This window comes from Myxine glutinosa, chromosome 6, assembly GCF_964187855.1.
Source record: "Myxine glutinosa chromosome 6, kmMyxGlut1.1, whole genome shotgun sequence".
Taxonomy (NCBI): domain Eukaryota; kingdom Metazoa; phylum Chordata; class Myxini; order Myxiniformes; family Myxinidae; genus Myxine; species Myxine glutinosa.
In genome coordinates this window covers 135,910,466-135,937,929 of record NC_136266.1, presented here as the reverse complement: position 1 = coordinate 135,937,929, position 27,464 = coordinate 135,910,466, and the positions used below count along the sequence as shown (strand labels likewise).

Genomic DNA, 27,464 nt, shown 5'->3' with positions numbered 1-27,464 from the left:
AAGAAGCAGTAGTATTCAGTAATCTACAGTGCCTTCATGAAGTATTCACACCACTTGATTTTTTTTCACATTTTGTTGTGTTACAGCCTGAATTTAAAATAGATTAAATTGAGATTTTTTTTGTCACTGATCTACACATAATACCCCACAATGTCTAAGTGGAATTTCTCTTTTAGAATTTTTTTACAAAATAATTAAAAATGAAAAGCTGAAATGTCTTGAGTCAATGGGTATTCAACCCCTTTGCTATGACACTCAAATTGAGCTCAGGTGCATCCAATTTCCTTTGATCATCCTTGAGATGTCTCTATAACTTGATTAGAGTCCACCTGTGGCCAATTCAAACGATTGGACATTATCTAGAAAGAAACACACTTTTCGGTACAAGGTCCCACAGTTGACAGTGAATGTCAGAGCAGAAACTCTACCATGTCCAAGGACCTGTCCATATAACACCAATATAGAATTGTGAGGAAGTATAGATCTGGGAAAGGGTATAAAACAATTTATTGAGTGTTGAAAGTAACCAAGAGCACAGTGAGTTCCATCATTAGGAAATGGAAAGAACTTCCTGGAAAAATGGAAATTGGAAAAAAGAACACACTCTTCCTAGAGCTGGTCATCCAACTAAACTGCGCAACCGGGCAAGGACTTTGGTCAGGGAGGTGACAAAGAATCCAATGACCACTCTGACAGAAATAAAGTTCCTTGACTGAAATGAGAGAACCTGCCGGAAGGACAACAGTTTGTGCAGCACTTCACAAATCTTGGCAATCTGAGAGCATGAGGAAAAGGATTATGTGGTTTGATGAGAGGAAATTGAAATTTTTGGCCTGAATACAAAGCGCTACGTCTGGTGGAAACCGAGCACAGCTCATCAACCATCCAACACCATCCCTACCGTGAAGCAGGGTGGTGGCAGCACCATGATATGGGGATGCTTTTCAGCAGCAGGGACTGGAAGACTTGTAAGGATAGAGGGGGAAAAATGAATGGAGCCCAATACAGGCAAATCCTTCAGTAGAACCTGCTTTAGAGTGCAAAAGACCTTAGACTGTGGCGAAGATTTATGTTCCAACAGGCAGACAGCCAACAATGACCCCAAGCATACAGCCAAATCAAGACTGGAATGGCTTCACAACAAGAAAGTGAAAGTCCTTGAGTGACCCAGCCAAAGCCCAGACTTGAATCCCATTGAGAATCTGTGAAAAGACTTGAAGATTGCTGTGCACCGACGCTCCCCAGTCCCCATCCAACTTGACAGAGCTTGAGCAAATATGCAAGGAAAATGGGAGAAACTCCCCAAATCCAGATGTGCAAAGTTGATACAGATATACCCAAGAAGTCTTGAAGCTGTAATCACTGCCAAACGTGCTTCTACGAAGTTTTGACTCAGGGGGTTGAATACTTGTGTAAATTAGATATTTCGGTATTTAATTTTTAACTAGAACGGCACTCGGTAGAGTGCATACCTTCACCAGGCTGAACAGTTTGTTTTACATCCCAATGATAGGCCGGATCTGGATTCGGACCTGAACCAAAATCTAATCGGCTTGTTCTTGTCACCTAACCAACTCATCCACCTAGTTTAATCATGTCATCCATAACATTTTTAAATATCATGTTATATATCGCTTTTCGCCTGATCTCGCAATGGTGAAGAATCACTTGGAATTAAATAATTCTCGTATCCAAATCCATATTCAGATCTTCCCCAAAATCGAATCGATTCGTCCTCGTCACACACCCAACCGGTCCACCAAGTTTCGTACAAATCCGTCCACAACTTTTTGAGATATCTTGTTCACAGACAGACAGACAGACAAACAAATGAAAAATCGGTCAGAGACCGAGGACTTGCCGGAATGTACTTTTTTATCGGCCATTTTAGACAAATATGGCGGCTGAACCACGTGAATGATGACGTCATCATTATATGTTTTCTAAACAAATTTATTCCTTGATGATGCTCAAGAAATTTCATCTTCATCGGATGAAGTTTTGTACTTGTCGAATTATGACGTCATAATGGAGGCACCTATGACATCATCATTAACATATGTTATTCCCCATGGAGAGTTCTTTACAATGAGCCATGTCGCAATTTTTTCTATTCAGCACTTTCGGAGATATAGAGGTGCAAAGTTTTTCCGTTTTTCCAAGATGGTGGCCGAACCACGTGACCGATGATGTCATCATTTTTTTTTTTCTCCACCAGTTTATGCCGACATGGCGCTCAAGAAATTGCATCTTGATCGGATTACGTTTTGTACTTGTCGAATTATGACGTCATAATGGAGGCACCAATGACATCATCATTAACATATTTGATTCCCCATGGAGAGTTCTTTACAATGAGCCATGTCTCAATTTTTTCTATTCAGCACTTTCTGAGATATAGAGGTGCAACGTTTTTCGGTTTTTCCAAGATGGCGGCCGAACCACGTGACCAATGACGTCATAAAAAAATTCTCCACCAGTTTATGCCGTCATGTCGCTCAAGAAATTGCATCTTGATTGGATGAAGTTTTGTACTTGTCGAATTATCAAATTATGACGTTATAATGGAGGCCTTGGGCCGAGAGTTAAAAATTGGGCACAGTCTATTCCAGGGCAAGACAAATATGTGTGTGCGGTAAAGTTTGGCGATTATACGTGCAACGGTGTAGACGTAGTGCTGCGCACAGACAGACAAACAGACAGGCAAACAGACAGACAAACCAACCGATCGACATACTTGCCGGAATCTTTTCCGGCAAGTAACAAACAGACGGACAGGGGTGAAAACATAACCTCCATCCACCTTCGGTGGCGAAAGTAATTTTTTTTCTAAAAAATTATAAAAAATAAAATTCTACTTTGACATTATTGGGTATTATGTGTAGATCAATCATTGACAAAAATCTCAATTGAATGCATTTAAAATTCAGGCGTAACACAACAAAATGTGAAAAAGTTAAGGGGTGTGAATACTTTCTGAAGGCACTTGATATTTAAAAGCAGCCAATTTTCTCTGTCCATAATGCTATATTTTAATGAATTTCTGCTGTCGTACAATAATACAAATGGTACCGTTTGAAAGGTAATAACCCATTTACTTGGAACAAACATGTGTGTTTGTTTAATCACATTTACTTGCCTCTTCTGAAAGCCCATGTTTTAGGGATTGAGGGAGAAGAAGCAGGACTTTGAGCTTTAATGTAGCAGTTCCAACGGTAACATTTATTATACGACAGCAGGAACCCTTTACAAAGACAAAGGAGGAGCACACAAAAGGAAATATAACAAGAGGGAGAATTGATTTGCAATACATGTCCCTACCGCTCCCAATGAATGTTCATGTTCCGAACAAAAAGGGCATAACTCCATTAAAAAAATTGGTGAAACACCCCAAAATTTAAACTTGTTCTGTAACTTATCATAATATAGTCATGCACCAAGTTTCAGTTGAATATCCTAAAGGGTATGGAAAAAAGCGTAGAAAGCCACAGGACAGATGGACGGAGAGCAAACCTACAGTCCCCTCCGGGTAGGGGACTAATAATACCACTGAAAGCGATAGAAAAATATATAAAAGTTCACAAAAAGAGCACACAAACAACAACCATAGCCACGACAACAATGACGTGTTCTAAAAGATCCTTTTTCGTGTGTTTTACTTCATTTTACATCCTCACTGACACTCACAGACAGGCATGCAATCTTTTTGTGAAGTACAACATGCTGTGTTTTGATTAAACACGCCATTGAAGCGACGGGAGGCACGCCAAGTGAGAATAATTATAATGGACAGGTGATACGCGTGCAATATTTAACAAATAATTTATTAACTGCAAGCAAATATTCAATTTATTAAATTGGTACAATAAATCATTACAGAAAATCCGTTACAGCATTTCACTATCAACACATATTTCACTATCAACACATATTTCACTATCAACACATATTTCACTATCAACACATATTCCAACGAATTTCTAACGAAATAATTTGCAGTTATTGAACCGTACGTGCTTTGATGAATTTGGAGACATGCAGTGGAACTGAAATGCAGATCGCTTTGCCATCTTTCTAAAAAATAATATAAATATAGTCCGCACTCCTTCTTCCGCAATGCTCCTTGTTATTTTCAGGAAAGATTTTCCTGCGAGGCAGATAAATTCAATGCCTATTTTGGCGCTGCAAATCTTTTTGAGAATGTTTCATTTGGCCTTGTATCGCATCGTCAGCAGCAAAAGGAATGAATGAATTCCATCAATGTCAACTCTGTTTCCACACACTCACGTGATATTTGCTTTCTAGTGGCGATTCAATCCGTCTAAGCTCCGATCAGATAAATATGATGTTTGCTTTCTGTGATCTAGACTTTGGGAAACGTGAAGTTGGGGCACACAAAATAAACTATCATGTGTAAAAGAGCAATCTAGTAAGTGTTTTGAGTTCTACGGAATTTTAAAATCGGATTCTCCCCCTACCTCCACCCTCCATTACAAACTCGGCCCGTATATGTGTACTTTTGTATGCACATATTTCAGCTCGTGGAGGAGCCGACAGATCCTCTGCGCAATTCTGTCTGCGAGTCAAGCATTCAAAATACTGGCGATGGGAAAATGCTGCTGCGCTGTCTTTTGCGGTGGCATTGCCGGTTCTTCTTTTAATCTTCATTTAATCAGAGCGGAGTTGCTTAATTCATTGGAACATTATTAATCAGTGTTGTAATCTCTCCCCATTAACGACAAGCAACTTTGCTATGAGAAAAATAATAGGAAGAGAAACTTCTATTGCTGCCATGTAATATGGTAATTGCTCTTGTTGTACACCACTCCTTTCCTCTGCCATCTCCAGGTGCTGCAAAACGTCATTGCCGGGCACCGAAGGGGGCTCGGCAATGACGCACGCTGAAAGGGAGTACTCAGTTTTCACTCTGGTTGTTGTACACCACTCCTTTCCTATGCCATCTCCAGGCGCTGCATATCGTTATTGCCGGGCACCGAAGGGGGCTCGGCAATGACGCACGCTGAAAGGGAGTACTCAGTTTTCACTCTGGTTGTTTGTTTGTTTGTTGTACACCGCACCTTTCCTATGCCATCTCCAGGCGCTGCAAAACATCATTGCCGGGCACCGAAGGGGGCTCGGCAATGACGCACGCTGAAAGGGGGTACTCAGTTTTCACTCTGGTTGTTTTCTTGCTTTCTTTCTTGTTTGTTTGTCTGGGCGATATCTCAGCCATCCTTTGAGCTAGGAAGCTGAAATTTCGGCACAATAGTGAGCAAGTACTTTGTCAAAAACGGTATTTATCCTTTTTTGATTAATCAATTAATTGATGAGTTATTTAATTATTAGCGATTAATTAAGTACTTATTTCCGTCCGTGCAACGCCAGGGGGGTTGACTCAGCCTGTCATCCTTCCGAGGTCGGCTAATTGAGTACCAGTTCACTGGTAATTCCCTGTTTGTCATTAAAGGCGGCAAAAAGGGTTGGCGTCAGGAAGGGCATCCGGCCGTAAAACATTGTTTCAAAAAGGGGACCGAAAAACAACAACTACCACGGTTCCCGAAAAAGGCCAACCCCCGCTTGCGGGGAAAAATGGCCTCTAAAGGTGGTTTATTTTTTTTATTTTTTTTTATTTTTTTTAAATTAAGTACTTATTTATTTCCTTTCTCTTCTGGCCATTATCTCAGGCACCTTTTGAGTTAGGAAGATGATATTTGGACATGCCAATGACAAAGTGATTTGGCTGTAAAAGATATTTTTGATTGATTGATTAATCAATTAATCGATTAATTATTTAATTATTCGATTAATGACTACTTTTTTTGTTTTTTTTGTTACAGATTCTGATGAAATGGTGGTGGTTTACATGTGCTATTAGCAAATTGATTAGTTATTTCATTTTTTTATGATTATTATTTATTTATTTTCATTATTAATTATTTATTAATTTTATTTCTCCTCTCGGCAATACCTCAGGCACCTTTTGAGCTAGGGAGCTGATATTTGGACATGACAATGACCAAGTGATTTGGCTGTAAAGGGTATTTTTGATTTATTGATTAATTAATTAATCGATTAATTATTTAATTATTCGATGAATGACTTTAAAAAAGTTTTTTTAAAGTTACAGATTCGGATGAAATGGTGGTGGTTTATGTATTCTATGAGACAATTGATTTGACTATTTAATTTTTTTATGATTATTATTTATTTATTTTCATTATTAATCATTGATTTGTTTTCTTTCTCATCTGGGCAATATCTCAGGCACCTTTTGAGCTAGGAAGCTAATATTTGGACCTGACAGTGACCAGGTGATGTGGCTATAAAGGATATTTTTGATTTATTGATTAATCATTTAATCGATTAATTATTTATTGATTAATCAATTAATTATTTAATTTTTTATTAATGACTTATTTAATTAAATTTCTAAAAGATACATCTTCGGATGAAGCACTAGTGGTTTAGTTATGCTATTAGCCAATTGATTAAGAAAATATTTGGTGATAATCTTTTATTGATTTTAATTATGCAATTAATCAATCAATTATTGTACACCTCTCCCTCCCAATGCAGCCTCTGTGAGCTGCACTGCGGTATTGCCGGGCGACATAGGCGCCCAGGCAATGCCGCACTGTAGGATATTTAATTATTTGGCATGGGGGCGGTGTACTTTGAATGTATCTGTACTTGTTTCTTTTCTATTCATTGTGGAGTTGGGAATAATTTACTTCGTTAAGTTCTGATACTACACGAGTGAGGCCTCCACAATACTATGTTCTCATTTGCAGTGATGATTTAATTGAAAGGTACCAAATTGCGAAATCCCATGCTTCATTGGGTCATTGTTCCCAAGCTTTTCTGAGTATAGGGGATTTGCCAACATCACATTAAAGGCACTCATATTAGCTCTTCAAGTCATTTTAAAAATATACATTGAAAATGATCCTGGGAAGAAGTACTGTTTTGGCTTTTCACTTTTGCCACACTTGTGAAAAGAAAAGAAAATTTATAGTTGGGATGGATGTTTGGCGAAACCAGAAAATAAAAACATCTGATTTAAATTTCCACAAATTTCCTTAAAATACATAAAGTAAAAAATATTATCTACAAATAATGTCCGAGTAAAGCCTTCGTAGTCGGTTCAGGTGACTCTCTGGATACTCCGAGTATAACGCTTCTCCCGACGTATGGCGTTTTCACGTCTTCTAAACATATTCGTGGCCAATATTGTCTCGTGACTCGCTCTTCTCCATCTGTCACGATCCAGATAAGCCGGCGGGGGTTGGGTAATGTGGCGGCTGCCTCTCAGAGGGGTGCGCTTGGAGCAGTCTTTCCAGCAAAGAGCTTCCTGATACCAGACTGCAGATCGCCGAACATGATATATCTTACAGGGAGCACTTTATCCATTCACGCAACACGCCCTGCTCAGCATACCTGACTGCGGGTGATCAAGGAACTCACGTCTTCGCATCGAGAACAATCATGGATGATGTTGATTGTCACGCGGTCCTCCCACTTGACATGCAAGATATGGCAGAGATGTTTTTGTTGAAGCTTAGGAAAACTTTTGAGATTGTGCCGATGCATTTATTCACAACTCACATCCATGAAGCAGCATACGTGGGATGCAATGCTTGTATACGAGAATCTTTTGGATGTTGGTCTGTTCTTATCACCAAAGACATGATCATAAGTATGTGTCCGAAAGATGAAGAAGCAAAGTGAATGCAACTCTCAGTTTCATAATCAATAATGCATGAGCTCGAGACATAGCTGCCGAGATATTTGAAATTCTCATCTTGTTGTAGTGAGGTGCCATCAATCATAAACGGGCACTGTTTGTCCAAAGCACGTCGCTTCGGTCTTGCATCAGTCGATGTCAAGTCCAAATTATTTGCTGGTTGCACTGTAACGGTCGATCACATGCAGTGATCTTACCCAAAGTCGCACCATCTTACCCAAAGGGCAATATAATTGCCATATTGTGACTCGCGCAGAAAACAATGCTGCACTCGAGGGTCGGCTTTGAGGTGAATATTGAAGAAATCACCGCAGTCCAAAAGTGAACACGCATGGCATTATTAAAAATTAAAACATGCATTAAAATAGCCTGGCCTTCATGCCGGTATGTAAGGTTGTCATGAATGAGTGAATGAATGAATGAATAAAATGAATGATCGTTTTAAGGCCATTTTTCCCCGCTAGAGTGGGGTTAGCCTTGCGGGCCCCATGACAATCATGGTTCCCTGTTTGAGGCAATGTTTTTATGACCGGATGCCCTTTCTGATGCCAACCCTTAGTCACCTCTTACGATGCGCAGGGATACGGTGTACCTATTCTAAACCGGGGTACACACCGGGATCATTCATCCCAGCAAGCCGGTACGCAATTTGCCGACCTCGGACGGATGACAGGCTCAGTCAACCCCCCTGGCTTTAATTCAGTGATCGATCGGGATTCAAACTCAGGATCCTCAGGATCCCAAGCCTGCGCCCTAACCACTAAGCCAACACCAGGCTCATGACTACCGTGTAAGGTAGTCATGATGTTCATTAATTTGGTGGGTAATCCATACTTTATTCAGTAGCTCAAAGACTACGTGACAACCTACCGAGTCAAAGGCTTTTGTAAAGTCAACAAAAGTGGTGTCTAATGGCATAAAACAGCACTTAAATAATGACTGGCGAATACCATTCTGCACACGTTATTTACTTAATCTCATTGGGTCGACTATGCTGTATGACACCATCAAAAGGGTGTCTAATTGGCTGAGCAAAGTAGGTAGGTATAAACAGTACTGTGATGCTTTGCCCATCTTTTTACAAAAAATTGACTGTGCAAAAGAAGAGGTAAGATGGCCTCCTGATACGCCAAAGTAAATGGCCATTACCTTTTTTTTTCTAACTCAACTACATGTACAAGAAAAAAACAAATCAGAATTAGGAAAAAGTGCAATACTGTACTCGTAACCATCAAACAAGGCAACGTACAACCAAGATGATATGAAGGGAGAATAAGATAATTGATTGCACCTGATACGACAAACTGTATCCTCCTGAAATATTTGAAATTGTAATGTTGCTTTGCCTTCTTTGACGGTTATTCCACAAAATGGGAAATTTGCCAGGGCTGCGTGGTTTACAGACTTTGTCCGACTGCAATTAAATAAAGAGGAAGTTTCATGCTCAAGATTGAGAGAAATCTGTGGCCAAAATTTTAGCAACATGGCAAAAGAAAATCTGGTGTCTTTATCCATTGGGACTAAAAATTTGACTATTATAGTGCAAGCACAGCTGTAGATGTACTGTTCTTGGAACAAAGGTGAACCGATATACAGTCTCGCATAGATACGCTTTGGAGTATTGCGGAGCTAGGAGTGCTGTCTTTAAAATTACCTTTTGCGGTTATCTCATCAAAATACAACGAGAGGAATGTAAAAATTCTATCTGTCTTGTTCAAATTATTTCTTGACCAATCAATTTTGACCAAATAAATTACGCTTGTAAGTAAGCCTCTTGCTAACGGAACGCGCCCAAAAATGGCTGCAGTAGTTGGATTAAAACCGCTTGGTGGTTATTTCTTCAATTCTGCTGTCTCAAGGATGATATTGAAATGCGCATAGCATACTTTTATTGTGACTTCTACTACTTTTACTTTTATTTCTACTTTTACTTCTACTTTTATTGTGACTTTTCTTCCTAATTCTTTAAAATCTGCAAACATGCAAACCCCTTCCTTCCATAAAATGCACATCAAAAGGTCCATAGATAAGCTTGGTGGGTGGGTGTACCCTCTGTAGCTACTGCTAACACAGTAAATTTGTTTGGGGAAGTTGTCACAAGAGAATCGAGTAAAAATGAAAATGACGCCTCGCACAACATTTGCTCAAGTACCACGATAGCATTGTTTACATGTAGGCCGCCATGTTGTTAAGCAGTGCCGAACACTCCGTTCCATTGGAGTGCCTGCTTAAGTGCTTTGACAGGAGGCCCAGTTTGGAGTTGCCGGCAGACAGGCGGCCCAGTTTAACGTCCATCTGGGGGACGGCAAACATACATTGATGAATTTGTTTGATTACTTGTTTGATTCAAACACAGATTGGACAGCTTGGAGGTGAGTGTGCATACCTCTAGGCCCTCCAGCCAGCGTGGTTAGTGGATAACTAGGGCTAGATAATAACAACTAAAAATGGAAAATTAGAAAGAGCAATCAGAGATTGCAGACCCTCACCAGGACATGTTTTCAGTGGTTTTTAAGGCTGTTGTGTTAAAACAAATATGGCGGCAGAACCACATGACCAATGACGTCTTCATTTTTTTTTTCTCCACCAATTTATCCTGAGATGATGCTCAATAAATTTCATCTTGATCGGATGAAGTTTTGTACTTGTCAAATTATGACGTCATAATGGAGGCACAGATGACATCATCATTAACATATGTTATTCCACATGGAGAGTTCTTTACAATGAGCCATGTCTCAATTTTTTCTAGGCAGCGCTTTCGGAGATATAGAGGTGCACGTTTTTTCCGGTTTTACCAAGATGGCGCCCATACCACGTGACCTATGACATCATAATCATCATTTAAAAAATCTACAGGTGGAGGTGCACCTATGGTGAAAGTTTCCTGTCAATCGGACCAACGGTTGCAGAGAAAATCATATTTATTCTGTGCGGACAAACAAACAGACAGACAAACAAACAAGATGTCATGCAGAGCACGATACTTGCAAAATCCACTCCCCTCCCTAAAAAAGTTGAGATTGATCCAGCAAATTGTCCATTTCATACAGATTAACCGATCTTGATCAAAGCTCGGGTCAATGGGATGAAAATTGACGGGTCTTCAGATGAAAATTGATGATTTTGGAAGCTTGATCTTGAGTTGACCTTTGACCTCAAAAATAGTTGGTTTCCCTATTTAGTGACTCGATGTGCAAATGCTGTTCAATTTTCAAGTCAATCGGATGAAAATTGACTGGTTTTCAGATGAAAATTGACGATCTGGTGTTGGCTTAGCGGTTAGGGTGCCGGCTTGGGATCCTAGGATCCTGGGTTCAAATCCCGGTCAATTGTTGAATTAATGCCAGGGGGGTTGACTCAGCCTGTCATCCTTCCGATGTCGGCAAATTGAGTACCAGTTGACTGGTAATTCCCTGTGTGTTTGGGGAAGTTGGCGACTAACAGGGTTGGTGGCAGTAAGGGTATCCGGCCATAAAACATTGCTTCAAAAAGGGGACCAAGGTGCCCAAAAAAGGCCAACTCCTGCTCTGCGGGGAAAAATGGCATCTAAAGGTGGTTCTTTCAGATGAAAATTGACGATTTTTGAAGTTTGACCTTGAGTTGACCTTTGACCTCAAAAATAGTTAGTTTCCCAATTTAGTGACTCAATGTGCAAATGCTGTTCAATTTTCAAGTAAATCGGATGAAAATTTATGGTTTTGGAAGTTTGCCCTCGAGTTGATCTTATGACCTCAAAAATAGTTGGTTCTCCAATTTAGTGACAATATACAAATGCTGTTGAATTTTCAAGTCAATCGGATGAAAATTGAGGATTTTAGAAATTTGGCCTATGTTGATCTCAAAAATACTTGGTGGATCAATTCGTTGACTAGATATGCAAATCTTCTTCAAATTTCAAGTTAATCAGATAAAAATTGAGGATTTTAGAAATTCGGCCTACTATGTTGACCTCAAAAATACTTGGTGGTTGAATTCAGTGACCAGATATGCAAGTCTTCTTCAAATTTCAAGTTAATCGGATAAAAGTTGAGGATTTCAGAAATTTGGCCTATATTTTGAACCTCTTCCAGTGGCTGGACCTTTTGGCCTATGTTGACCTTTTGGTCTATGCTGACCTCAAAAATACTTGGTGGTTGAATTCAGTGACCAGATATGCAAGTCCTCTTCAAATTTGAAGTTAATCAGATAAAAGTTGAGGATTTCATAAATTTGGCCTATGTTGACCTTTTGGCCTATGTTGACCTTTTGGTCTATGTTGACCTCAAAAATACTTGGTGGTTGAATTCAGTGACCAGATATGCAAGTCCTCTTCAAATTTGAAGTTAATCAGATAAAAGTTGAGGATTTTAGAAATTTGGCCTATGTTGACCTCAAAAATAGTTGGTGGTTGAATTCAGTGACCAGATATGCAAATCCTCTTAAAATTTCAAGTCAATCGGATGAAAATTGAGGATTTTAGAAATTTGATAAAGTTAGTGACCTTTGGCCTATGTTGATCTGTTGAACTATTGACCCGAAAAACAATAGGCTTCTTGCTTATGACCAACTCTACCATTTGGTGAAGTTTCATGAAGATTGGTTGAAAATTGTGACCTGTAGGTGACTGACTTACAGACAGACAGACAAACAGACAGAATAACGCAATAACGCACAAGACCAACCAATCTTCGATTTTGCAAGTAACAAACGGACTCAAATGCAATACCCTCTCCTCTGGCGAGGGTAATAACATTGATGGTTGTTTACCATCGGCATGAAGTCCTGGAGGGACGGGTGAGATTAAATAGCCTACAGAAGGGAATTCCACAAACACGAGAAAAGAGGAGCAAAAGAGTGACGGTGGACAGAAAGTATAGATTATGGGAGTTTAACGAGGAGGGGGTTACAGGAAGAATTTGAGCATCCTGTAGGAGTTGAGGAAGGTCGAAGGGCTGGGAGAGCAGAGGGTGCAAAACGAGATGAGAGGTGGGGGAAAAAGAGAGGCAACGGACCAGTTTGCAATGTGAGAGCAACGGGCCTTGTACTTCAGCCTTATCACAGGGGATATGCCAATAATGTTGAGACCTTTAGATTATTCAGTATTCAGGAGGGATAGATGTGAACTGGGAACGCCAGACCATTGGGGAGAACAGTGTTCTATAGAGCTACAGACGGAGGATGCTCAGTCTGTGGTTGTTTATGGGGGCCAGCTTTGTATGCGGTAAACCCAACAAAGGCACTGGCTGATGGCAAAGCATATACGTTCAATATTTTGAACCTCTTCCAGTGGCTGACCGTGGAAAAAGAGATGTGGATTCGCTTGCCTGTCCTTCATTGCAACATGTCTGTGTCATTGCAACAGGTTGAGACTGAGATTTGTCAGTGTTGAAGGACATGTTTTAACTGTCAGACCAGCAGATGAGAGCGATGCAGCTACTGCCTGCTCGTCAGGGAGATGGTGTGCTTGCTACACTGGACAACGTGGAGTCAGCTGATAAAAGGAACAGGTTTCAGTGCACTGGAGAACTCATAGATGAGGAACATTATAAGGAACAAGAGTGGGCCCATGACACTGTCTTGAGGCACTCCAGCCTCCACTGGGAGAGGAGAGGGATTCATTGATAAGAACAATTTGCTGTGTCAGTCAAGCAAATGAGAAATGCAGGTATGAAGGTAGCCTTGTAAGCCACAAGCAGTAAGAGGACGCCAAACTGGGTCTAATGCTTGAGACATGTCCTGAGAGAATCAGCTCAGTGGGTCCATCGTTGAGTGACTGACCGGGATGGAATCCAAACTGATGATCAGATATGGCTGGAAAGATTTGATGTCAGCAGCATTGATGGATTCCATGACTTTGCTACAGACCGGTAAGTGAGCTTACTGGTCTATAGTTGAAAGGGTTTCTTTTTGCATCCTTCTTGTGAATGGAGGTGATGTTAGGCTGAAAAGAGCAGATAAAAGGAGAAGCAAAAGAGCAGAGCAGGATTTGAGAACATGAGCACTGATGCCATCTCGGCTCGTCGGTGATGGAGGGTCGATGCTGGGCAGAACTTTCTCTACCTCCCTGGGTGACAAAGACACACAGTTGAGTAGGTAGTGGGTATGAGGGGACAAGATGGGGATAGAGAGGGATAGGTGGGGTACTTAATATTCTGAGATATTCTGCTTTGTCTTGAGCAGAGTCTGCAGTGAGGCTGTTTGAAGTAACGGAGGGAATGGAGGAGAACGTGCCATTATTATTCAATTAATTATTAAATATTATTATTATCTATTACTTCTTTAACGGCTCCAAAATATTCCCACCTTATTGAGGGGTCAACCCGGGAAAGTTCCTGGCCTGGTATTTCATGAACCGGCTGGCCAGAGTTGACATTCATTCGTCTGGAGGAGATTTGGGCAGGAATTTGGGATTTGGCCAGGGTGCCGGTGAGAACTCGCCAACTCTTCCCAAAAGAGGTCGTGGGAACTTTAACGTCTACCAAGTAATGCTTGCAGATAAGGACACTCAGGTTAATAATGTCAATCTGAGGAACGGCACACTTCGTCATGTGGCGACCTGCCTGTGAAACACCAATCTGACAATTTGACAGTTTCGAATCACAATTGTGTCACTGTTTCACTGAAAGTCTGAATCCCAAAGCATTCCAACGTCCATCATAAACTATTTAGATCTCTATCATTTTCTACAATATTCTCAAGGAGTCTCCATCTAACGGCTCGTGGGTCGCAATGAACTTTCCGCGGCAGACAGAAAATGCACATATTTGTATTAAAGGCTTGCTGTTAATGACAAACGTCCGTGTTTTGTACATTCCGTCCGCTGCAGGAAAACATTGATGTGGTGAGGGATCCGCGAGTGGGGGATGGCAGCTCAGAGTATAAAGCGAAGCCGTGAAGCCCGAGGGTGCAAATGCAGACATCCAGCTCCGAACCTGTACTTACATCTGCTTTGTAAAATTTGTCACAAAGAAGCGATTGATATGACGTAATAAACCTTGGCTAAGTGTTTGGTAATATGACTAATGCTTTTACCTTGCCATGCTGGTTCAACTGTCGTACAAAACAGCGATTCTACTCAACAATAGACATCGTTTTGAAGGCATTTGTGTGTGTGTCGGAGCAAAAGGAACTCCAAGAAAATAGAACGTGCTCTCGCTGCATGTAAAACACCCGACACATTATTACTTATCAACGTGAACCTTGGAATTAACTTTCAATTGTGACCAAGGGGAAAATTCCAAGCCGGCCATGGGTGTGGGAGCCTTGCTTTGAAGTGCCGCGTTCAGGGCACATTCCTGACGAGCTTTGCAACGTTCCCCTATCAAATCTAGCCAGGGAAGTTTTTTCCCTCCTTTATGTTTTCTGATTTCCCTGCATTTCTGGAACGAGGGTCACTGCCCCAATAGCAAACATCCCTGTCTAGTGGTAATGCAAATTTTTGAAGTTCTCAAATGAACTTAAGATAGCTTGTGTAGTGGTGTGGCCTGATCTTCTACAAACATGGACGGTCGTTGCATCATGGAACCCAGTACTCGATACTATGGCGTATCTTTCCACCGAGGTGGAAAACAGACCTGCATAAGGAGATTCATATTACTTTTCAGACACATTTTCACACACACATTCAGAGAAAACAAACACACACACACACACACCTAGCCCAGTGCAATATAGGAAATACTCCAAAACACAATGCATAATGATATGGATTATTCTGAACCCTTGGACCAGGCCAACAACACTGCAAAAATGTTTAGCTACTGGGACGACACTTTTGAAACCCAGGCCACCTTTGCATGTGCAACAATGTGGGAGACTAATGTCATGAGATAAAAAGGAAAACAACAGGATTCAGAATGACGTAACTGCATAAGAATGGCTGCGTGTTGGGACTAGCAAAGCTTTGAGGATCTGCACACAATGCGAGAGCCCGACCAATACGGAGTGCACACCATGTGTTTCTACGTAGCTCAGCACGGGGGAGCTGGTGCAGCTCAGGGTCGGGCAGCTGTCAAACAACAGCGGGGGGGGGGAGAGGGAATATAAAAGAATCTGGCACTTTCTCTTCCTGCAAATACACAGTAAGCTCATGTGGCTGTGCCGCCTATAACTACTACCAATGAGTGTGGAGAACAAATACTCAAAATTGACTGGATGTTATGGAGGAATGATCAGCCTTGTTGGATAGCGGGATAGCCCGGAAGGATTCACGTTGTGCCTCTCGGCCGTCTAGCCTGGGTTTGAATCTCGGCCGGGCTAGAAACGGTCATCGCGGTGTTTCACATGCAGGGTGAAGCATCGATGACCCGTCTGCTAGCATCACTTGGCGGACGTTAAAGAAGAGGAGACGAGTTATCGCCGGCACCCTGAACAAGTTACAACTTCCTGCGCAGGGGCACTCTATCAGCCTCACAGCGACAACTGATGCAACTCCGAAATGAATCCCAGTCCGATATGTATTGGCTAACAATGACCGGCCTTGCTTTTAGAGAGTGTTTTGTGTTTGTGTTATCTTTGTGTACGTACCGGGGATTCAGACGTTTGGCACAATTCTATGTCGACATGTCTGATGAGGTTTAAAATTACGTTCGTGTTGGTCCCTGTAACAACTCGTACATACAACATGAAGGTGCGACAAATGAAATCATGGCATTATGGACAGCACAGATCATGAAAGATTCAGATATCACAAAAATAGAAATGCTTCCACATTGAGACATGAACTTAAATGGAAGCATTGCTCTTCAAATAGAGCTCAAACAACTATGCTCACAGCGCCGTGCCTCCTTATCGGATGCTACATCAATCGAAGAGAAGCTACAAGTTACGCACTTGCTCTTCTATTTTGTAGAAATTCCGTACGAAGGAAAAGGAGGAATGAATATACTGTATACAGTATATATATATATATACACAGTCGTGGCCAAAAATATTGGCACCCTTGCACTTTTTCTTCCAGAAAATTGTTGAAATAAAAAACTCTTTTGTAATCCACATATGTATTTCCTTGGTTTTCAGTGGAACAAAGCCAAAAAACACTGAAAAAATTACTAAATCCTAGCTTATTCCACACAGAAATCCTAAAATGGCCCAGACAATATTATTGGCACCTTTTAGAAGTTGTTAGAAATAATTATATTTCAAGCAGATGATTCTCCTTTACTTTGGAGTTGAACTCACCTGTGGTGAGTTGCAGGTGCATGCAATATAAAAATCATTCATTCAACCAGTTTGAATGGATAAAAGGAGTCATTCTGCTGTTTTGGGTCACTGTGTGTACCACAATGAGCATGGAGAAAAGAAAGGAAACCAGAGAATTGTCTGAGGAGGTCAGACATAAGATTGTAGCTAGGCTTGGACAATCTCAAGGCTACACGTCCATCTAAAGAGACCTTGATGCTTCTGTGTCCACCGTGTGCAATGTTATCAGGAAGTTTAAGGCCCATGACACTGTAGCCAACCTCCTTGGACGTGGCCGCAACAGAAAACTTGATCGAAGATTGCAGCAAAGGATTGTTTGAATGGTGGAGAAAGCACCTCTATCAACTGCCAAACAGATTCAAGCTGACCTTCAGACAAAAGGTACGACAGTTTCAACTCGCACCATCCGTCGCCAACTCAATGAAAGGGGGTTCTATGGTAGGAGACCCAGAAGGACCCCACTGCTGAGAGAGAGACATAAGAAAGCCTGACTGGAGTTTGCCAAAACACACCTGAACAGGCCAAAATCCTTCTGGGAAAATGTCCTGTGGACCAAATTAGAGCTTTTTGATATAGCACATCATCTCTATGTTTACAGAAAACAAAATGAAGCCTTCATAGAAAAGAACACCTTCCCGAAAATTGTGAGTTATTTGAAAAAAATGCAAGGGTGCCAATATTTTTGGCTACGACTGTATATTGTATCCCAACAGGCTTGTGGACATGCACATTAGCATCTACAATATCAAAACGTTTGAGCCATGGTCCTCTAGGGTGTCAAGATTGATGGTATTCCTGAGGGGTGTTCAAAAAGAAAATCTAAGAATGGGGCAATAGAAACATATATTCCTATAAATTGTACACTTAAGTAGTGAAAATCAAAACAAGTGCGTGCTTGGACTATCGTACCTCGTTCGTACAACACTTTGCTCGTGTTGATCATAATCTCAGGCAAATTCCTGTGTATTTGGAGTAAAGAGGTGAACTGGGGTTTTGTCGTGTGGTCTTCAGATCCTGAATGATGTGCTATTCGTACTAATCACAATAAGCTATGACAAAGTCCTGGTTGTTAATATACCTGGTGTGTAGGGCGTTAATAAACCGTTCGTTGCAATGAATGAAACTCTGTTGAACGATGAAGGGCATCTAAAAAAAATGTACAAACAGGATGCTTGCAATGGTCCAAGATACGCCGAATAATTACACATACAGTACTAATCAATAAAAAGGTTAGTGTGTCTCGGACTTCATAGGTAGAATTTCCTGAACGCATCTCATAACACACACACTGAAAGTTATTTCAAGGTTCATTAGATCTCATCACAAGAAGTTTATAGATTTTCATTTATTTATTTTTATTTACAAGACATAGGTTCATGGTAGAACAAGGTGAGAGAGGGTAAGAACTGCTGGACACAACAGCAAAGGAATGAATGAATAGGATAAGAGGAAAGAGTGGGGGGAGGAAGCACTGCAACGTGCAAGTAAGGGGCTTGACTTAGGAAGGGTTAATGGAAGTAGTAAGGAATGTGGTTAAGGATGTGGGATGGTATGAGCTGGCAGTGTACCGCCAGTTTGAAGTGGGACTGAACAGATTGAGGACGACGATTCCACATATTGGGGGGGGGGGTAAGAGGAACAAGAGCAGAAATACACAGTCAGCCCAGAGTTTGTAAGTAGAACCAGGAGGAGGTTAATGGAAGAACGCGTAGACCCTGGAGGTGTTGGTGGAGGGTCATCGGGAGGAAAGAAAAAAGGGCGTTCGACTGGAGGAGATTTCGCACAATAGAGGCCATGGTACCAATATGCACGTGATGCGAGGACAGACCTTGTGCTTCGGCTTCATTTTACAAGAACATGTCCTTGCAATCAAAAGCATCCCCCTCGCGCCACCAATCAAAAAAGATCGATTTTCTGAGCGAGCCTCATTTTATTGATGAAAACTAAAACCTTTTTATTTGTCCCATGTCTGCTTCCTGTTCCACATGACCCTGATGTCAGTGTGTGTGAACCTCCGCCCAGGTGTTATTCTGCTCTTCCATAGGGCTACATATTGAAAATGAAAGCTCAGTAAATGAAATGTTGCTCAGGTGTAAAGGTTTTCCCTCTAAATCAATAAGAAGCAGCAACAGCCCCCCAATTAAGAAACTGTGCAGTTTTAAAGCGTGGATATGAAATCTGTGCATCGGATGGCGGTGCATTCACAAATGTGGTTGGAGGTGGATTGTGTATTTTCCAACAATTCTCAATAATCTATGTTTCATTGACCATCTGTTTGTTCCTTGGCCTGTCAGACGAGTGGGACATCAAGATGGCATTGAGCCATCAGAAGCTTCGGTGCGAGAAGTGACCAGGCAGTGCTCTCGGGACAAGAACTTGTAACCTGGCCAGGGTTGTGGCACACAATGGTCTGCTCTTTTAGAAAGACAGATTCGTATCTACAGCATTGACAAGGGAATGTAAGCAAACTGGATGCGTGTCATCATATTCCATGGGTGAATCTGAATGTTATCACAATAGACAATCCTGGAGCTATCCTGATAGTGGTGGTCCTGTGATCACTGGAGCTATCCTGATTCCTGATAGTGGTGCTCCTGTGATTGCTGGAGCTATCCTGATTCCTGATAGCGGTGCTCCTTTGATCGTTGGAGCTATATTGATTACTGATAGTGGTGCTCCTGTGATTGCTGGAGCTATCCTGATTCCTGATAGTGGTGCTCCTGTGATCACTGGAGCTATCCTGCTAGTGGTGCTCCTGTGATCACTGGAGCTATCCTGATTCCTGATAGTGGTGCTCCTGTGATTGCTGGAGCTATCCTGCGAGTGGTGCTCCCGTCATCGTTGGAGCTACATTGATTCCTGATAGTGGTGCTCCTGTGATTGCTGGAGCTATCCTGCTGGTGGTGCTCCTGTCATCGTTGGAGCTATCCTGATAGTGGTGCTCCTGTCATCGTTGGAGCTATCCTGATTCCTGATAGTGGTGCTTCTGTGATTGCTGGAGCTATCCTGCTAGTGGTGCTCCTATCATTGTTGGAGCTATCCTGATAGTGGTGCTCCTGTGATCGTTGGAGCTATCCTGATAGTGGTGCTCCTGTGATCGTTGGAGCTATCCTGATAGTGGTGTTCCTGTGATCATTGGAGCTATATTGATTCCTGATAGTGGTGCTCCTGTGATCGCTGGAGCTATCCTGATTTCTGATCGTGGTGCTCCTGTGATCATTTGAGCTATATTGATTCCTGATAGTGGTGCTCCTGTGATTGCTCGCGCTATCCTGATAGTGGTGCTCCTGTGATCGTTGGAGCTATCCTGATAGTGGTGCTCCTGTCATCGTTGGAGATATATTGATTCCTGATAATGGTGCTCCTGTCATTGTTGGAGCTATCCTGATTCCTGATAGTGGTGCTCCTGTGATTGCTGGAGCTATCCTGATAGTGGTGCTCCTGTCATCCTTTAGAGGCCATTTTTCCCCGCAAGCGGGGGTTGGCCTTTTCCGGGAACCGTGGTTGTTGTTGTTTTTCGGTCCCCTTTTTGAAGCAATGTTTTATGGCCGGATGCCCTTCCTGACGCCAACCCTTTTTGCCGCCTTTAACGACAAGCAGGAATTACCAGTGAACTGGTACTCAATTTGCCGACCTCGGAAGGATGACAGGCTGAGTCAACCCCCCTGGCGTTAATTCAGCGATTGACCGGGATCCTAAGCCGGCACCCTAGCCGCTAGCCCAACAACAGGGTTGTCATCGTTGGTGTCACCAGGCACCAGGCACCAGGCACCAGGTGTCATCGTTGGAGATATATTGATTCCTGATAATGGTGCTCCTGTCATCGTTGGAGCTATCCTGATTCCTGATAGTGGTGCTCCTGTGATTGCTGGAGCTATCCTGCTAGTGGTGCTCCTGTCATCGTTGGGGCTATCCTGATAGTGGTGCTCCTGTCATCGTTGGAGCTATATTGATTCCTGATAGTGGTGCTCCTGTCATCGTTGGAGCTATATTGATTCCTGATAGTGGTGCTCCTGTGATCGTTGGAGCTATCCTGATGGTGGTGCTCCTGTCATCATTGGAGCTATCCTGATAGTGGTGCTCCTGTGATCGCTGGAGCTATCCTGATAGTGGTGTTCCTGTGATCGTTGGAGCTATCCTGATTTCTGATAGTGGTGCTCCTGTGATCGTTGGAGCTATCCTGATAATGGTGTTCCTGTGATCGTTGGAGCTATATTGATTCCTGATAGTGGTGCTCCTGTGATCATTGGAGCTATCCTAATTTCTGATAGTGGTGCTCCTGTGATCGCTGGAGCAATCCTGATTTCTGATCGTGGTGGTCCTGTGATCGCTGGAGCTATCCTGATTTCTGATAGTGGTGCTCCTGTGATTGCTGGAGCTATCCTGATAGTGGTGCTCCTGTGATCGCTGGAGCTATCCTGATTCCTGATAGTGGTGCTCCTGCGATAGCTGGAGCTATCCTGCTAGTGGTGCTCATGTGATCGCTGGAGCTATCCTGATTCCTGATAGTGGTGCTCCTGTGATCGCTGGAGCTATCCTGATAGTGGTGCTCCTGTGATCGTTGGAGCTATATTGATTCCTGCTAGTGATGCTGCTGTAATCGCTGGAGCGAAATTGATTCCTGATAGTGGTGCTCCTGTGATCGCTGGAGCTATCCTGATTTCTGATAGTGGTGCTCCTGTGATCGCTGGAGCTATCCTGATAGTGGTGCTCCTGTGATCGTTGGAGCTATATTGATTCCTGATAGTGGTGCTGCTGTGAACCCTGGAGCTATATTGATTCCTGATAGTGGTGCTCCTGTGATTGCTGGAGCTATCCTGATTCCTGATAGTGGTGCTCCTGTGATCGCTGGAGCTATCCTGATTTCTGATAGTGGTGCTCCTGTGATCCTTGGAGCTATATTGATTTCTGATAGTGGTGCTCCTGTGATCGCTGGAGCTATCCTGATTCCTGATAGTGGTGCTCCTGTGATCGCTGGAGCTATCCTGCTAGTGGTGCTCATGTTATCGCTGGAGCTATCCTGATTCCTGATAGTGGTGCTCCTGTGATCGCTGGAGCTATCCTGCTCGTGGTGCTCCTGTGATCATTGGAGCTATATTGATTCCTGATAGTGGTGCTGCTGTGATTGCTGGAGCTATATTGATTCCTGATAGTGGTGCTCCTGTGATCGCTGGAGCTATCCTGATTTCTGATAGTGGTGCCCCTGTGATCACTGGAGCTATCCTGATAGTGGTGCTCCTGTGATCGTTGGAGCTATATTGATTCCTGATAGTGGTGCTGCTGTGAACCCTGGAGCTATATTGATTCCTGATAGTGGTGCCCCTGTGATCGCTGGAGCTATCCTGATAGTGGTGCTCCTGTGATCACTGGAGCTATCCTGATTCCTGATTGTGGTGCTCCTGTGATCGCTGGAGCTATCCTGATTTCTGATAGTGGTGCTCCTGTGATCACTGGAGCTATCCTGATTTCTGATCGTGGTGCTCCTGTGATCACTGGAGCTATCCTGCTAGTGGTGCTCATGTGATCGCTGGAGCTATCCTGATTCCTGATAGTGGTGCTCCTGTGATCGCTGGAGCTATCCTGCTAGTGGTGCTCCTGTGATCGTTGGAGCTATATTGATTCCTGATAGTGGTGCTCCTGTGATCGCTGGAGCTATCCTGATTTCTGATAGTGGTGCTCCTGTGATCGCTGGAGCTATCCTGATAGTGGTGCTCCTGTGATCGTTGGAGCTATATTGATTCCTGATAGTGGTGCTGCTGTGAACCCTGGAGCTATATTGATTCCTGATAGTGGTGCTCCTGTGATTGCTGGAGCTATCCTGATTCCTGATAGTGGTGCTCCTGTGATCACTGGAGCTATCCTGATTTCTGATAGTGGTGCTCCTGTGATCGCTGGAGCTATCCTGATTCCTGATAGTGGTGCTCCTGTGATCGCTGGAGCTATCCTGATTTCTGATAGTGGTGCTCCTGTGATCACTGGAGCTATCCTGATTTCTGATCGTGGTGCTCCTGTGATCACTGGAGCTATATTGATTTCTGATAGTGGTGCTCCTGTGATCGCTGGAGCTATCCTGATTCCTGATAGTGGTGCTCCTGTGATCGCTGGAGCTATCCTGATAGTGGTGCTCATGTGATCGCTGGAGCTATCCTGCTCGTGGTGCTCCTGTGATCAACAACACACAACAACATGCATTTTAAGGCCATGTTCCCTGCTAGAGCGGGGGTTAGCCTTGCGGTCCCCATGACAATCTTCTCCATTTTGCCCTATTTTCTGCATCTCTCCTTGTTAACCCCCTTGCCCGCATTTCTTCTTCCACCATCTTTCGCCAAGTCTTTCTCGGTCTTCCCCGTCGGTGCTCCTGTGATCATTGGAGCTATATTGATTCCTGATAGTGGTGCTGCTGTGATTGCTGGAGCTATATTGATTCCTGATAGTGGTGCTCCTGTGATCGCTGGAGCTATCCTGATTTCTGATAGTGGTGCCCCTGTGATCGCTGGAGCTATCCTGATAGTGGTGCTCCTGTGATCGTTGGAGCTATATTGATTCCTGATAGTGGTGCTGCTGTGAACCCTGGAGCTATATTGATTCCTGATAGTGGTGCTCCGGTGATCACTGGAGCTATCCTGATTCCTGATAGTGGTGCTCCTGTGATCACTGGAGCTATATTGATTCCTGATAGTGGTGTTCCTGTGATTGTTGGAGCTATATTGATTCCTGATAGTGGTGCTGCTGTGAACCCTGGAGCTATATTGATTTCTGATAGTGGTGCTCCTGTGATCGCTGGAGCTATCCTGATTTCTGATAGTGGTGCTCCTGTGATCACTTGAGCTATCCTGATTTCTGATAGTGGTGCTCCTGTGATCACTTGAGCTATCCCGATTCCTGATTTTAAAAAAAACAAACACCTTTAGAGACCATTTTCACCCGCAGAGCAGGGGGTGGCCTTTTTTGGGCACTTTGGTCCCCTTTTTGACGCAATGCTTTATGGTCGGATGCCCTTCCTACCGCCAACCCTGTCGCCTTTTGCGACACACAGGGAATTACCAGTGAACTGGTGCTCAATTATGCCGACCTCGGAAGGATGACAGGCTGAGTGAACCCCCCTGGCGTTAATTCAGCGATCGACCGGGATTTCGAACCCAGGATCGTCGGATCCCAAGCAGGCACCCTAACCGCTCAGCCAACACCAGGCTCCCCGACTGATATTCCTGACAACTCTTTCTTGAAGACAATTTAAAGCACAAACCAAAATTCCGAATGAACAGGAGCTGAAACAACGATGCATTTACACTCAGAGTGAACCCAACGCACCGCACTGCTCATGTGCGTGACCTGGGTGGCCACATCTGGGTTCATCCATACTCCATAGATTATGTCGGCTTAAACGTCCATGCAATAAAACATGAGAAGAAGAGGAAGACATTAGGGGAGAGGAGGGAAACAAACTCACCGAAGTACTCGGTCTTCTCTCGAGCCTCCATCTCCTGCTCCAGCTGCCTGGAGAGCGCTTCAAGCTTCTGTCCCGCAGCTCCCTGCCCTGGGGGCCGACCTGCGCCCCGCGGGCTGTGGCTCTGACCGCCCGCTCTTATTACGACCCCAGGGGCGCGAAGCCCACCCGGGTAGCAGCACATCTTGGCCGGGAGCGGGGGCGGCTCGGCACTCTGCGATTCTGGAAAATGCTCGGGGGGGCGCACCGATGGTGGCGCCACGTGCCCGGAGGGCGAGCAGGAGCTCGATTGCCAGGAGACCCCAGGACATCCGTGTACAGGCTCCGTCTCGGCGGTTAGGGGTCCCTGTCCCGGCCTGGCCTCGGTCAGGCTGGAGCGAGGACTCAGCATCAGGGAGTGCTGGCTCGCGAGGCTGGAGCGAGGGCTCCCGCAACGCTGGTCGTAACCCATGCTGATCCCACTGGTGCGATTACTGTGCGGACGCTCGGGGATGGCGGCTGAGCCCAGGCTGGTCCGCGGGGAGGACGACGGGCGGCTCCCGGAGCTCGCGGAGCTTGCGAGGCTCGAGCGGGGACTCGGAAACTCGGGGTCGTGCCCCGGGGACGTCGACACGTGACCTTCAGACCCCGGACTACCGCGCCAGGGCGGACGTTCGTCGTGAGCCGGGACTGCGGCAAGTGGGAACGCGTCCGGGATCCCCGAGGCGGGTTCGACCCGGGCTGGTCCTGCACGTTCGGACTGAACGACTCGCTGTCCGTCGTACAGGGATTGGGGGACGCAGACCCTCCGCGCCGCACCTCCGGGGACACAATTCGCGCCTTTTGCCGCCAATAGGAGATTCGGGGGGTCCGAAGGGTCCGAGAAGCCCCTTTGCAGCCTCGGCTCCGACTCGCTGAGCCCCCGCGATGCCATTTCCTTTCTGGGACTAAAGCGTTCTCGGTAAGCCGGGGGAGGCTGCGTCGGGAAGAACACGGTATGTCCACGACCGGCCTGGCTCGGGGCCGGGGTCGGCCACACGCACTGCCGATGGTCTCCGGCGGACATGGGTCGCTGAGACCCTCCGAGGTCGCACAGCCGCAAATGGGTCAGCAGCGCGGAAGGGTCACCCGGGGAGCAGTCCATCCCGTCCATACGCCGACGAATTCCGACCTCGGACCACCACGGAGGACCCGGTGGAAGGAGAGGAAGAAGAAGAAGCGGAGGCTGCGCGCGTGAAGCGCTTACTCTGTGAGGAAAAGCCGAGGAAGGTCCGCTCGGTGAGGAAGCGCTTCCCAGAATCGCGCTGCGTCCCGCGATGGCAACTCGAATCGAGGAAAGTTCATCTAAGGAAACATTCCCTGTTTGCCTCGTTTCACACACAATGGCGCGATTCGCGGGAAAACTTTTTCTTCAAAGTTTCCGACGTGGTTCGTCGAACACGGGTCCCGGCGCCGGACACGCTGACGTGAGCATGGGTCTAACCGGTGTCCATGTGGTAAGACCTCAGGAACGGGACGCGACCGAGCGAGTGGACTAGAACTAGCGGATCGTCACGAACATCACATCTCGCGTCCCGGGGACTAGCTGATCTAGCGTGGAATGTGCGCAAAGCGCTGTTCGTAGCGAGGTGGTAAAAAGGCCGAATGGAATGCGGACTCGCCGCGTGTATCAATCCGCGGAATGCAGATCGCGGAGGCATCCAGGCGAGGGACGCTCAACTCTGGCAAACTTTTGCAAATGCACGTTGAAAAGATTGTTTTTCCTTTTTTAAACCAGGTCACCATAATGCAGCCCAGCAGTTCTGTCCGAATAACAAGGACGTACGATAGAGGTCGAAACAAACAACTTGAACACTGCAGAAGGCCGTTTGGCTCATCATGCCTGTGTTACATCAACACAACATGAATTCCATCGTTTTATCGAGTCCTGGAGAAAGGGGTGAGGAGAACCTGGGAGGTGGGCAAGAAAAGAGGAGGTCAGGCACAGGGACATCACCAGGGTCACATATGTCGTGCATATGCTGACAGGTTGGCCTAAAGTTACCCACACTTGCTCCAAAATGTTTACACTGGATTTGAATCCCAACCCAACTATAAACTCATTCTGGCGTTTCACAGGTGGTGTGATTCATCAAAGTGGGTGCCATCCCTTGGATGGATTGGGGAGGTTGGGATGATGCACTTTTAAAGAAAGAAGGCGCCTAAAACCAGAGTACAACTACATCTACTACACCAATTTCAGCAAATAAGCAAGCGCGGACGCGATCTCAGCCTTTATATAGCCTATAGCCGATATATATATATATATAATTTCAAAACACACCTGGACACAAGTGTGCCTCACTGAACGGGTCCTCAGTCGAGGTCCTCAGCATCCCGTTTCGGCCCTTCAAACTCGATACGGTCAGCTAAGGTGGGACAGCAGGGGCACATACAGTCACATGAAAAAGTAAGTACACCCCATGTAAAGTTTTGACTTTTTCAACATATTTCAACATACAGCTATTTGATCTTCATTTCAACAATATTGATAGATAAAGGTGATATAATATAACAAATATCATGAAACATTTACATTTTGTAGTCCATTGTATAATTTAAATAAACATAAATGCAAATTTCGCATGTAGAAAAAGTAAGTGCACCCTCGGCTCTAACAGATGGTATTGCCCCCTTTGGCAGAAACAACCTCAAGTAGGCGTTTCTTATAACTGTCTACCAGTCTCTGACATCGACTGGGAGAAAGTTTTGCACACTCCTCCATGCAGAATTCTTTCAGCTGTGCGATGTTTGAGGGGTTTCTTGCATGCACAGGTCGTTTCAAATCCCCCCACAACATCTCAATGGGATTTAGATCCGCGCTTTGACTTGGCCATTCCAGAACCCTCCATTTCTTTCTTTTCAGCCATTCTTTGGTGGATTTACTGGTATGTTTAGGGTCATTGTCATGTTGCAAGGTCCACCTTCGGTTGAGCTTCTACTTTCCGACAGATGGCCTCACATTATCCTCAAGCACCCTCTGGTACAATGAAGAATTCATAGTGGATTCTGTGATGGTGAGCTGCCCAGGTCCTGATGCAGCAAAGCTGCCCCAAAACATAATATTTCCAC

General features: G+C 44.3%; 1 protein-coding gene across 1 annotated transcript in view; it reads right to left on the bottom strand.

Moving 5' to 3' along the window:
* Positions 1–25,955, bottom strand: part of LOC137430332 (Wilms tumor protein 1-interacting protein) — a 45,219-nt gene extending 19,264 nt beyond the window's left edge. The window contains exon 1 of the mRNA XM_068121119.2: positions 24,378–25,955. Within this exon, the coding sequence (XP_067977220.2) occupies positions 24,378–25,506 (1,129 nt within the window). The 5' untranslated portion in view covers positions 25,507–25,955. The remainder of the gene's footprint in view (positions 1–24,377) is intronic.
* Positions 25,956–27,464: the final 1,509 nt, after the last annotated feature.